Here is a 12777-nt window from a genome sequence, read left to right on the forward strand (position 1 = left end):
AGTTCTTGGCGGTTAATAGACTCGGTGGCAATCTATTGTTTCTGGGTTTGTTCCACCCGAATCTGAAAGGCTTGAAGAGTTAGTAAGTAGAAAAAACACTTCCCCTGGTCACCAATGCAACACAGATCAGCCAGACTGCAGGGAAGCGCACAGAATGCATGTACCAGAGGTTCCAGGGGAGGCTGTGGCATGATTTCTGTGGGTTCGCGTGGCACCTATGTATCCATCCCACAGGCACCTTGGCTGCAGGCAACGTTCAGGGCACACACATCATGGTATATTGTAAACATCTACATACCACTGAGGCGCCTTGGCTAACGTGGAGCACAGCGGTACGGAGAGCATGAGAGAATGGAGTCACGTATGTGCCACGGGGACGTTTGCACCACCAGTGGAGCTCAGAGTGGCATGAACAGCATGGCATAATATAGTCAGCCACCTACCACAGAGGTGGAGTGGCACAAACAGTTTATCATGCTGTATTCACCCTAGCACTATCCTGGGTAGAGTGGCACGGAGATCAGTGACAACATCCTGAGCCAGAGCCACACGGCCATGCCACTGGCAGCCCGGGCAACTACTATATGCTGTGCGTGTCTGCCCAGAAACAAGGCACAAACAAGACATGAAGACGTAATGTTCACAAAGGAAAGGCAAGAACAAAATAAACTCTAGAAGAGAAAAGAAGAAATCTTATGGCTTGCAAGCGGAGCAGATTCCTGGTACCAGGAAACGTGGCTTTTGGGTTAAAACAGCCAAAAGCGCTGAAGCAAACAGAACACAAAGGGGAACTAGAATGGGACAAAAATCAAGTGACAGGAAGCTATCGAGGTCTGTCTGCAGGCTGGAGGACAAGTGAACGCATCTGAAAGCAAGGGGTACCGCAAAGATGGCAGTGAAAACCCCACAGCTGGTGACACCAAACGGATGGATCCGAAGGAAAGGCGAGTTTGTAATCGTTCTGCACACACCTGGATGAAGCTGGAGGCAACGGAAGTGTCACTGTACGTACCAATGACGTCAATACCCTTCTATTATTCCGCGCACAGCTGTCTCACTGGCACATACATGACCTCAGGACAGCAGTGACGTAGGCTGTTCTGTGTCATTAATTTCCTCATCTTTACTCACTACTCTCCTTCATATAGTAACACCCCTAATGTCTGAGTATCTTAGGTTCTGTATGTACGAACCTTAAGAAACCCCGAAGTAACATGCAATAACACTACAAACCCAGCCACCTAACCGCACCAAGACGGCAAAGCCAGTGACAGCACATGGCGGACATCAAAAGCCATGTCACCTCCATCCCAGAGCCATGTCACCTCCATCCCAGAGCCACGTCACCTCCATCCCAGAGCCACGCCATCTCCATCACAAAGCCACGCCACCTCCATCACAAAGCCACGCCACCTCCATCCCAAAGCCACACCATCTCCATCCCAGAGCCACGCCATCTCCATCTCAGAGCCACGCCATCTCCATCCCAGAGCCCCGCCATCTCCATCCCAGAGCCCCGCCATCTCCATCCCAGAGCCCCGCCATCTCCATCCCAGAGCCACGCCATCTCCATCCCAGAGCCACGCCATCTCCATCACAAAGCCACGCCACCTCCATCCCAAAGCCACGCCACCTCCATCCCAAAGCCACGCCACCTCCATCCCAAAGCCATGCCACCTCCATCCCAGAGCCATGCCATCTCCATCCCAGAGCCATGTCACCTCCATCCCAGAGCCATGTCACCTCCATCCCAAAGCCACGCCACCTCCATCCCAAAGCCACGCCACCTCCATCCCAAAGCCACGCCACCTCCATCCAAAAGCCATGTCACCTCCATCCAAAAGCCATGTCACCTCCATCCCAAAGCCACGCCACCTCCATCCCAAAGCCACGCCACCTCCATCCAAAAGCCATGTCACCTCCATCCAAAAGCCATGTCACCTCCATCCCAAAGCCATGCCATCTCCATCCCAAAGCCATGCCATCTCCATCCCAAAGCCATGCCATCTCCATCCCAGAGCCATGTCACCTCCATCCCAGAGCCATGTCACCTCCATCCCAGAGCAATGTCACCTCCATCCCAAAGCCATGTCACCTCCATCCAAAAGCCATGTCACCTCCATCCAAAAGCCATGTCACCTCCATCCCAAAGCCATGCCATCTCCATCCCAGAGCCATGCCATCTCCATCCCAGAGCCATGCCATCTCCATCCCAGAGCCATGTCACCTCCATCCCAAAGCCATGCCATCTCCATCCCAGAGGCATGTCACCTCGTTCTGCAGGGACTCACCAGCGTCTTGTAGTCGATCTGCTGCCGGATGAGCTTGTCCTCACTAAGCGAGTAGCGGGCCTCCCCGGTGATGGAGTCGATGGGCCCTTTCTCCATCTGCTGCTTGATGGCACAGTACAGCATGAAGAGAGGCTCGCCTGCACACTCCTACAACGGGGAGATGGGAAAACAATGTGTAAAAGAAGGAGCAGGGAGTCCTATAGTCAGAACCCTGAGTTGAGGGACCGAGCCCGAGCTCCCTGAACCCATCATAAACCAGGGACATGAGGAACTCAAAACTGAGGAGTAAGTACGGTCTTACTGAACCCCACCATCATTATAACCCAGAAACAAGACAAGCCTTAGAGGTGAGAAGCATAGTCTGACCTCACAAAACACTACCATCAAATCTCAAGAGAAGACAACCCAAAGAGCTAAAAAGAGAAGTCTGAACCATCTAAACTCCAACGTCATAACCCAGAAACAAGACAAGCCTTAGAGGTGAGAAGCAGACTCTGACCACAGTGAAGGCTACCATCAAACCTCAAGAGAAGACAACCCAAAGAGCTAAGAAGAGAAGTCTGAACCATCTAAACTGTACCGTCATAACCCAGAAACATGAAAAACCCTAGAGCTGAAAAGAGAAGTTTGACCCATCTGAACTCTACCATCATAAGCCAGAAACAAGACTAGCCTTCGAGGTGAGAAGCAGAGTCTGATCTCAGAAAACACTACCATCAAACCTAGAGAGAAGACAACCCCTAGAGCTGAAAGTGACGTCTGACCCATCTGAACTCTACCATCCTAACCCAGAAACTAGACAAGCCTTAGAGGTGTGAAGCAGAGTTTGACCTTGGTGAACCCTACCATCAAAACCCAGAGAGAAGACAACCCCTAGAGCTGAAAAGAAAAGTCTGGCCCCTCTAAATTCCACCCATCATAACCCAGAAACAAGGCAAGCCTTGGAGGAGAGGAGCAGCGTTTGACCCTGTAGAGATAAACAGATCCTAGACCTGAAGAGCAGGCTCAGGCACCCGACCTCCTCTGCCCCATCGAAACCAAAACAGAAGCAAAGTCCTAATGGTAAAGATGTGAGTCTGACCCTGCTGGTCCCTATCACCATAGCCCATAAGGACATCCCAAATGGCTAAAGGAATAGGAGTGTGACCATGCTCAGCTCCAGGTAGCTCAGGGGAAGCTCAAACAGATAGCTTATGTGGTGGAAGTCTGATTATCCAGAGTGACCATCATAATCCCAAGAAGACAAACCCCAGAGCAAAGACCTGAGAGACTGGCCACTCAGACAGCCCATCATCTCAATCCTCATAGGTAAATCTAGAGCTTCGTTTTCTACAGACCCTACACTCCGGAGATGCACTGAACTCCATTCCCATTTCACTGGCATTTGGGATTTTGTTAGCCACTGGATTTTTCTTATCCTTCTCCTTCGTCCTACAAAACTGCCTTCCCTTGGGCTCCCCCCCACTCAGAATCAAAAGCTCACCTTCAGGAATCGGTACAGCAGGAAGGTAAACCAGTTTGTCAGCATCTTCTCTGCCACGGACTCCGTTCTGCAAAGAGGATGAATTTGGTGAAGACGTTCCCTTTGAACTTCAATGCAAAGAGCTTGTTTTATCGATGCTAAAGATGGGCTAATGGTTCTTTGAGAGGAAGGGTTCAGGAATCCTTGGAGGTATTTCTTACCTGCGGAGGAGCAGCTTGGGATGATTTTTGTTCTCCAGGTTCTTCTCAATCAGGTCAGAGAGCAGCTGCTTCAGCACCACGGTAGCATATTCCATCCTGCCTTGCAGCGTCACCATGGTGAGAGAAGCCACGTTGCCACGGTCTCTCATGGAGAAGCTACGCTGCGCCTCTAAGGTGTGGATGAAGGTGAGTAGGAAAACCTTATTGTTGAGGAGCTGCCCGAAGAGCCGGAGAGCCTTTTCTACATTCGGAGGAGTCTAAATAAAAGCAGGGAGAAGGAGAGTATGTGATAGTTATAGGCACTTTCATGGATCACATTTGGTTGTACATTTGTAGATCCTCACTCACTCTCACTTGACCATAGATGGATACCCGCATCAACAATTCTAAAGAACGAGCATGTGCCGGGGCCAGAAGCTGCTCAGAACACATCTAATGACTAAACATGAGATCCCCAGAAAACCAACAAACATCCCACTTATTCATTAGAAGAAGCAACTTGGTTTCATACAGAAGGGCACATCTCCTCCAGCTTCCAAGCACCGTGTTCATTTCCCTTCTGTAGTAAAAGGAGGATAACGCCAGCATGGAGTACTCGAAAAAGGCGAGGTCAGGAGGGTGGCCTGATTCTCTGACAACATTCATGGGTCACACCTCACGACTCAGAAGAGGGGGACTCTTTATCTAGGGAGGCTACTTTATGCAAGGGACTATCCCCTCCAACAGCAACCCCGAAGGCTACAAAGCTGCCCTACTGTTCTCTCCAGTTGATTTATCGGTTCATCAAATAAAGTATAATCGCACAAGTTAAGCCCTCAGAGGCATCCAGGTCCTGTACAGGGAAGCATACACAGTGGACAGAATCAACAAGGCAGAGTCAGTACTAATGAGAGGACACCCAGCACCAGAGCTATACAAAGAGCAAAGTTGTCGAGCGTTTATTGCTGAAAAGAGGGCAGAGTGTTTGTCTGTCGGATGGGGAGGCCTCTAATCAGGGAAGAACTCTTTGTCCGGAGAACTTCAACTACCTGAAAGGATCACAGAGTGTTGGGGGGTCTGACAAGTAATAGCCATGAAACCTGAAAAGGCAGCATCCCATCAAGAGGTGATCAATGCGGACAGGGAGGTACAACTGTAACTTCTCCCGCAGACACGAGCTGGACAGCACGCCGCAGCACCGCGTGAGAGGAAGTGGTGGTGCGGACTTGGGGATGCCATCTACTACTGCATTTCCACTCTGCGGTGCGATGTGACAAGCGCTTGGACCACAGTGTCCTAACCAGGGGCTAAAATCACAAGATGCCCTTTTGTGAGCAGAGTAAGTTTGTAATCAGTCGACGCCCAAATGACCAGGGTTTGATGGCTCAAGTTCAATGCTCAGTCTGACCGAAAACCTAAAAACCCCACTTGGACAGCTGAGGCCGGAGCACCACTTTCTTCTACAAGCTTCTCTCGCTCATTAATAGCAGATCGTGTTTTTGGCATGATGGATTTGCAGAGAGTGCTGTGCTGCTGTAGATATATTGGTGAAAAGGAGATAGTTGGAGTTGTGGGTGTAAATGTCATCAGGAAGTTTTGTAAGAGACCCAGGATAGGTCCCAAGATAAACTTTACTGCTATAAAAAAACCGCCAACAAGTTCATGATAATCCCCCGAGAGTGTGCGCACACTGTTCTCAACTGTGGCTAAAAGCCTTGGTATCAAAGCCGTGGTGGGAATATAAATTGAAAATCTAAATGAGAGTTTTCGATGGTGGGATTTCAGATATGCAGCACTCCCCACTGAAGCACACTCTGGCTCCAGATAGGTCACTTTTTTTGTAGTCCCTCTGGACAAAGGCAGACAGGAGATAGGACGCTGATGGAGCGGGTCTTGAGGGGATGCAGGGGTCGTGCCATGATCCTGGATAGTACTTGGATCTACTTCTCTGGAGAATCTCCTTGACCCTGGCGTGAAGAGTCTAGACACAGAGTGGCATCATACGTGTGAACGTGTCAAGCGGTCCCTTCATGTCAAGTGCTCGCTTTGCGTTGATCGGTCCCTTCATGTAAAGTGCTCGTTTTGCGTAGATCGGTCCCTTCATGTCAAGTGCTCGCTTTGCGTTGATCGGTCCCTTCATGTCAAGTGCTCGCTTTGCGTTGATCGGTCCCTTCATGTCAAGTGCTCGCTTTGCGTTGATCGGTCCCTTCATGTCAAGTGCTTTTTGATCGGTCCCTTCATGTCAAGTGCTCGCTTTGCATGGATCGGTCCCTTCTTGCATGGATCGGTCCCTTCATGTCAAGTGCTCGCTTTGCGTAGATCGGTCCCTTCATGTCAAGTGCTCGCTTTGCGTTGATCGGTCCCTTCATGTCAAGTGCTCGCTTTGCGTAGATCGGTCCCTTCATGTCAAGTGCTCGCTTTGCGTTGATCGGTCCCTTCATGTCAAGTGCTCGCTTTGCATGGATCGGTCCCTTCATGTCAAGTGCTGGCTTTGCGTTGATCGGTCCCTTCATATCAAGTGCTCGCTTTGCATGGATCGGTCCCTTCATGTCAAGTGCTCGCTTTGCGTTGATCGGTCCCTTCATGTAAAGTGCTCGCTTTGCGTTGATGGGTCCCTTCATGTAAAGTGCTCGTTTTGCATTGATCGGTCCCTTCATGTAAAGTGCTCGCTTTGCATGGATCGGTCCCTTCATGTCAAGTGCTCACTTTGCGTTGATCGGTCCCTTCATGTCAAGTGCTCACTTTGCGTTGATCGGTCCCTTCATGTCAAGTGCTTGCTTTGCATGGATCGGTCCCTTCATGTCAAGTGCTCGCTTTGCGTGGATCGGTCCCTTCATGCCAAGTGCTCGCTTTGCGTGGATCGGTCCCTTGGTGTTGCCAGTGTGTGGGTTCAATCCCGAAGCTTGAGGCACCGTGTAGTGTAGAAGTGACCAAGAGGCAGGCAGGGATTCAGCATTAAGGCTTTGAGGTTGCAGCATGACAGATTCAGATGACCTTGGGCCTCAGCACTGAGCAGACACCAGAAGGAGACCTTTCACAACCATGTCCCCCGCGGTTGTAGAAGATGGGGCTCATTTTGCTTATTTTTATCAGGAGTCAACGCTGAAGAGCCTTTTCTTGAGCTGCTGCTGGAGCCTTTTTTTCAATCCAATAATACTTTTTCGCATGACTTACGTATTTACAAATTCAAACGGATGTTTAAAAATCTGACAATGGCGGCCTGTGGAATGCCCTGCTCCTGCTTCTTCCGCCGTCTTTCGTTCTTTCCATTAGAGTCTGAATCTGGTGTTCGTCTTTCATCTTCGATAAGTTAGTGATACTCCAGGGCATTTCTTCACAGCAATGTGAGCACTTCCTCAAATTCAGGCAAAGGATCATGAAGTGAAATTCCTTGTGCACGAGAGCCACGCGACTGTGGTTAGGTTTTTGAAGTCAGGTCTTCCAAGTCAGGTCAAAGATTGAGTCCTCTGAATGTGGAGTGTCTGCCATGGAAAACCAGAACTTTGAGAAGGGAAAGTCACATTAGAGGTTTGATTTCATCTGCCACACCTAGCATTTCCTGGTGCCTCACACAGTCACCAACTTACCAATGTTCCTTCTCCCTCACTGAGGTTCAGGTCAGGTAGCAGAAGGCACAAGCACTCTTCATGCATTAATGAAAGGGCTGCTATATTCAAACAGGCCACTGAACTGAGCAGTGTGCCACCTCCATCACCTCTCACAGATAGAATTCTGCCCCAAATGCAAATATTTGAATTTAGTTGGACACAAGAAATAAATCAACCATTAGTGAGGAGGAAATGGGAAACATCAAAAACCTCAAAGAAACAGCGATCATACAAAACGTGAAATGCATAAGAACGCCCAACCACGATGTTTGGAGATGCCTTTGTGAGGCAGAAGAAATGTAAATAAAGATGGAGCCAGGGATACAGTATATTGGCGGTTTTGAACCGCAAATTAATTTTAACCCCAGGGTCGCTGTAAAGAAATGTTGGAAGTTGAGAGTTCTGCCCCTGACGGCATGAAAGGTACATACTACACAGAATGTTTGAGACCCTATGCCACAGCAGGACAATGTTTATTAAAGTGTAACTATAAAAAAAATGCTACTGCACAGAAAAATTCACCTCCATCTAAGAGTTTAGGACAGTTTGTATAATGGGATTTTGCATAAGGGTTGGGTTCTTTTATTGTAGAACGTTTTATACAACATCCTGGAAGGCGTCCACACACACAACATTCTATCTAGCTTCCCTCGCCCTTCTGAACAACCTGAAGTGACAAAAGCAGTGTAGTTTGGGTAGTGCCCCTTGTTTTACCTAAGGAATCCCTGGCATCTCAACAAGCTTCCAGGCCCCAGGAGACTGCTCTCAAAGAAGCTGAGGAGCACAGGGTCAAAAGCGGCCAGAGCGCCGGCCTGAAGCATACCAGAGGCTGAAACCAGTGCCCAGTAACTCCAGATGGGTCCAGGGACCACCTTATCCAGCTCAAACACTACCCTGCACTGGACAGCGCATGAATGTAACTAACGATTGTAACAGAGGGTAAAGGCTTCCTACCAAGGGGCATCCCTCTGGTCACAACAGGGAACTCGGTATTAATCTATCTGAGGAGGAAAGAGGGCTTTCTTTCAAGGTACTGTAGTTCATTGCTTCTGCTCAGAAACAGTGGATTACTTTATTTCCCTTATTTCACAGCACAAACAAAATGCACCCAAGTGGAGTTGTATTTCCAGGTGACGCGGACAGGGCCTAGACGTTCCTTTGAGAAAGTTGAAAGGGGTAAGATTCCAGGCAAGACACCAGAGATAAAATATTTTCTACTTGAATTCATAATCTGTTTTGCTGCAAAACCTTTTCTGCCTTTGTTGCTACTTTCCATAAAGGCAGGCTGAAGTGTAAGGATGCACCGCCTCTGTCCTAGGGTCTCGGGAAGGAGGCTTCTAAACCATGGATGCAAGCCTGGAAGGAACACATTGGATCCATTACTATGCGCTTGCGTGTTGCATAGTTCCGTGTGAAACGCCAGCGATAGCACTATACCTGTGAAGCAAGGGTGGTCTCTGGAAGGATAAAGGCCATAGTTAAGAGTGCCACACATGGAACGGGCAGAGGAAAAGCATGGCATGACGCTGCAGCAAATTATCAGACAAGCTTCCTTAGTCGACTGCGGTGCTATATTTTGGACACAAACCTATGGAATTTTATTCTGTAGCAAAACAATTTAAGGAGTTTCCAGAGGCATCACCCAGCACTTGCTCAGACTACATTCATTTAGAGGGATCCTTACACGGGACTGCCCCTTTCCGGGAGGACTACATTTTAGGGACACATTTTAGCTCCTCTCTGCATTTTTTGAAGAGAAGGAAAATGAAAATGAAAACTATTCTGGTACTGAAACTGCTTCTCGAAAAAGGTTCAAAATATAGTCATCAGCTTAGCGGGTTGTTAAGATCATTTCGCTCGCACGCAGTTACAGTACATGAAGAGGCAGGTTACAGAAGAACTAGATAAAGTGCTTATCAAACACGTGAGGAAAAGTAGGCCATGTCTATACCTCCCAGTGTGCAAGGTTGTGTGATTCACAATTAAACCATCGGCTAACCCCCTTAAATCTGAATGGGCAATGCTGCGTGGATCTGTTGATCTCCAGGAGAAGACCCATCCATATGGATTCTGGGGGCGTGTGGTGCTGTCCGTGTATCCTGCTTGGAGTAGTAGGTGCCTCTTGACATGAAGTCTTTGCTGCAACCGGCCATTACCCTCTTGATGATCAAACCTGGAGAATTTGCAGCCACCTGCCAGTAACAGCTCGTACACAGGAGTAGGGCTTCTTAGAAGACACTATTTACGCCAGGAAATTGAGTGAGCTCCAGGCTGAAGGCCTATCAGAACCACACAACATCTGTCAACATCTGCAACTTTGATAGCACCCAAGTGGGATTCTTCGGCATGAGAAATACCCCATAGATGAAATAACATGAAATTGTTGCGATGGATTTTTGATCGTATCGTCACACAAGATTATTTTAGCGCTCATCCTTGGACCAAGAAATCCTCCTTTGAGGGGCCTCAATCCAGCAGAGCCCACACAGACCCTTAAAAATCGCATGTTTCCCTGAGGGAACAAAGGTATGAGATGCTCTACTCGCTCGGTTGCCAATGGTGGGTGCTCCACCGTGGACCTCAACACGGAAGGCATAGAATCACCAGAATCATAAAATCCAAGGGCCTTCTGCTGCTGAATGAGAGGGTCAAGGGCTTGAGGGAGAATGCTGCAAGGGGTTAGCTTACTGGCGGATTCTCACGAGAACGTTTATGCTACTAGTCTTTCGGTGCACACAATACTCCATATAACAACCCTCATTTCTATCATCTAGAAACTATCACACCGCGTTCTGCCCCAGAGGGACAAGCACATCCACCACCCAACCCCTGCAGGGACATCTTATGTCCTACCTCAAAGGGACACCAGCTCCTACCCTCGGGTCTAGAAACTATCACACCGCGTTCTGCCCCAGAGGTACAAGCACATCCACCACCCAACCCCTGCAGGAACATCTTATGTCCTACCTCAAAGGGACACCAGCTCCTACCCTCTGCCCACGGGTCTAGAAACTATCACACCGCGTTCTGCCCCAGAGGGACAAGCACATCCACCACCCAACCCCTGCAGGGACATCTTATGTCCTACCTCAAAGGGACACCAGCTCCTACCCTCGGGTCTAGAAACTGTATCACACCGCGCTCTGCCCCAGAGGTACAAGCACATCCACCATCCAACCCCTGCAGGGACATCTTCTGTCCTACCTCAAAGGGACACCAGCTCCTACCCTCTGCCCACGGGCCTAGAAACTATCACACCGCGTTCTGCCCCAGAGGTACAAGCACATCCACCACCCGACCCCTGCAGGGACATCTTCTGTCCTACCTCAAAGGGACACCAGCTCCTACCCTCTGCCCACGGGTCTAGAAACTGTATCACACCGCGTTCTGCCCCAGAGGTACAAGCACATCCACCATCCAACCCCTGCAGGGACATCTTCTGTCCTACCTCAAAGGGACACCAGCTCCTACCCTCTGCCCACGGGTCTAGAAACTGTATCACACCGCGCTCTGCCCCAGAGGTACAAGCACATCCACCATCCAACCCCTGCAGGGACATCTTCTGTCCTACCTCAAAGGGACACCAGCTCCTACCCTCTGCCCACGGGTCTAGAAACTGTATCACACCGCGCTCTGCCCCAGAGGTACAAGCACATCCACCATCCAACCCCTGCAGGGACATCTTCTGTCCTACCTCAAAGGGACACCAGCTCCTACCCTCTGCCCACGGGTCTAGAAACTGTATCACACCGCGCTCTGCCCCAGAGGTACAAGCACATCCACCATCCAACCCCTGCAGGGACATCTTCTGTCCTACCTCAAAGGGACACCAGCTCCTACCCTCTGCCCACGGGTCTAGAAACTATCACACCGCGTTCTGCCCCAGAGGTACAAGCACATCCACCACCCAACCCCTGCAGGGACATCTTATGTCCTACCTCAAAGGGACACCAGCTCCTACCCTCTGCCCACGGGTCTAGAAACTATCACACCGCGCTCTGCCCCAGAGGTACAAGCACATCCACCATCCAACCCCTGCAGGGACATCTTCTGTCCTACCTCAAAGGGACACCAGCTCCTACCCTCTGCCCACAGGTCTAGAAACTATCACACCGCGCTCTGCCCCAGAGGTACAAGCACATCCACCATCCAACCCCTGCAGGGACATCTTATGTCCTACCTCAAAGGGACACCAGCTCCTACCCTCTGCCCACGGGTCTAGAAACTGTATCACACCGCGCTCTGCCCCAGAGGTACAAGCACATCCACCATCCAACCCCTGCAGGGACATCTTCTGTCCTACCTCAAAGGGACACCAGCTCCTACCCTCTGCCCACGGGTCTAGAAACTATCACACCGCGTTCTGCCCCAGAGGTACAAGCACATCCACCACCCAACCCCTGCAGGGACATCTTCTGTCCTACCTCAAAGGGACACCAGCTCCTACCCTCTGCCCACGGGTCTAGAAACTGTATCACACCGCGTTCTGCCCCAGAGGTACAAGCACATCCACCATCCAACCCCTGCAGGGACATCTTCTGTCCTACCTCAAAGGGACACTAGCTCCTACCCTCTGCCCACGGGTCTAGAAACTATCACACCGCGTTCTGCCCCAGAGGGACTAGCACATCCACCACCCAACCCCTGCAGGGACATCTTATGTCCTACCTCAAAGGGACACCAGCTCCTACCCTCGGGTCTAGAAACTGTATCACACCGCGCTCTGCCCCAGAGGGACAAGCACATCCACCACCCAACCCCTGCAGGAGCATCTTATGTCCTACCTCAAAGGGACACCAGCTCCTACCCTCTGCCCACGGGCCTAGAAACTATCACACCGCGTTCTGCCCCAGAGGTACAAGCACATCCACCACCCAACCCCTGCAGGGACATCTTCTGTCCTACCTCAAAGGGACACCAGCTCCTACCCTCTGCCCACGGGTCTAGAAACTGTATCACACCGCGCTCTGCCCCAGAGGTACAAGCACATCCACCATCCAACCCCTGCAGGGACATCAGCTCCTACCCTCTGCCCACGGGTCTAGAAACTGTATCACACCGCGTTCTGCCCCAGAGGTACAAGCACATCCACCACCCAACCCCTGCAGGAACATCTTAAGTCCTACCTCAAAGGGACACCAGCTACTACCCTCTGCCCACGGGTCTAGAAACTATCACACCGCGCTCTGCCCCAGAGGTACAAGCACATCCACCAT

General features: G+C 50.4%; 1 protein-coding gene across 3 annotated transcripts in view; it reads right to left on the reverse strand.

Annotated features, from left to right (window-relative positions):
* The window catches only part of PLXNA3 (plexin A3), an 845431-nt gene that overhangs the window by 35162 nt on the left and 797492 nt on the right, over positions 1 to 12777 (reverse strand). For all 3 annotated transcript variants that reach the window (XM_085629709.1, XM_085629711.1, XM_085629710.1), the window contains exons 22-24: positions 3975 to 4231; positions 3775 to 3841; positions 2292 to 2438 (exon numbers count right to left, since the gene is read on the reverse strand). In XM_085629709.1, coding sequence (XP_085485835.1) covers positions 2292 to 2438; positions 3775 to 3841; positions 3975 to 4231 — 471 coding nt within the window. The remainder of the gene's footprint in view (positions 1 to 2291; positions 2439 to 3774; positions 3842 to 3974; positions 4232 to 12777) is intronic.

The sequence above is a fragment of the Triturus cristatus genome, chromosome 10, assembly GCF_964204655.1.
Source record: "Triturus cristatus chromosome 10, aTriCri1.1, whole genome shotgun sequence".
Classification (NCBI taxonomy): Eukaryota; Metazoa; Chordata; class Amphibia; order Caudata; family Salamandridae; genus Triturus; species Triturus cristatus.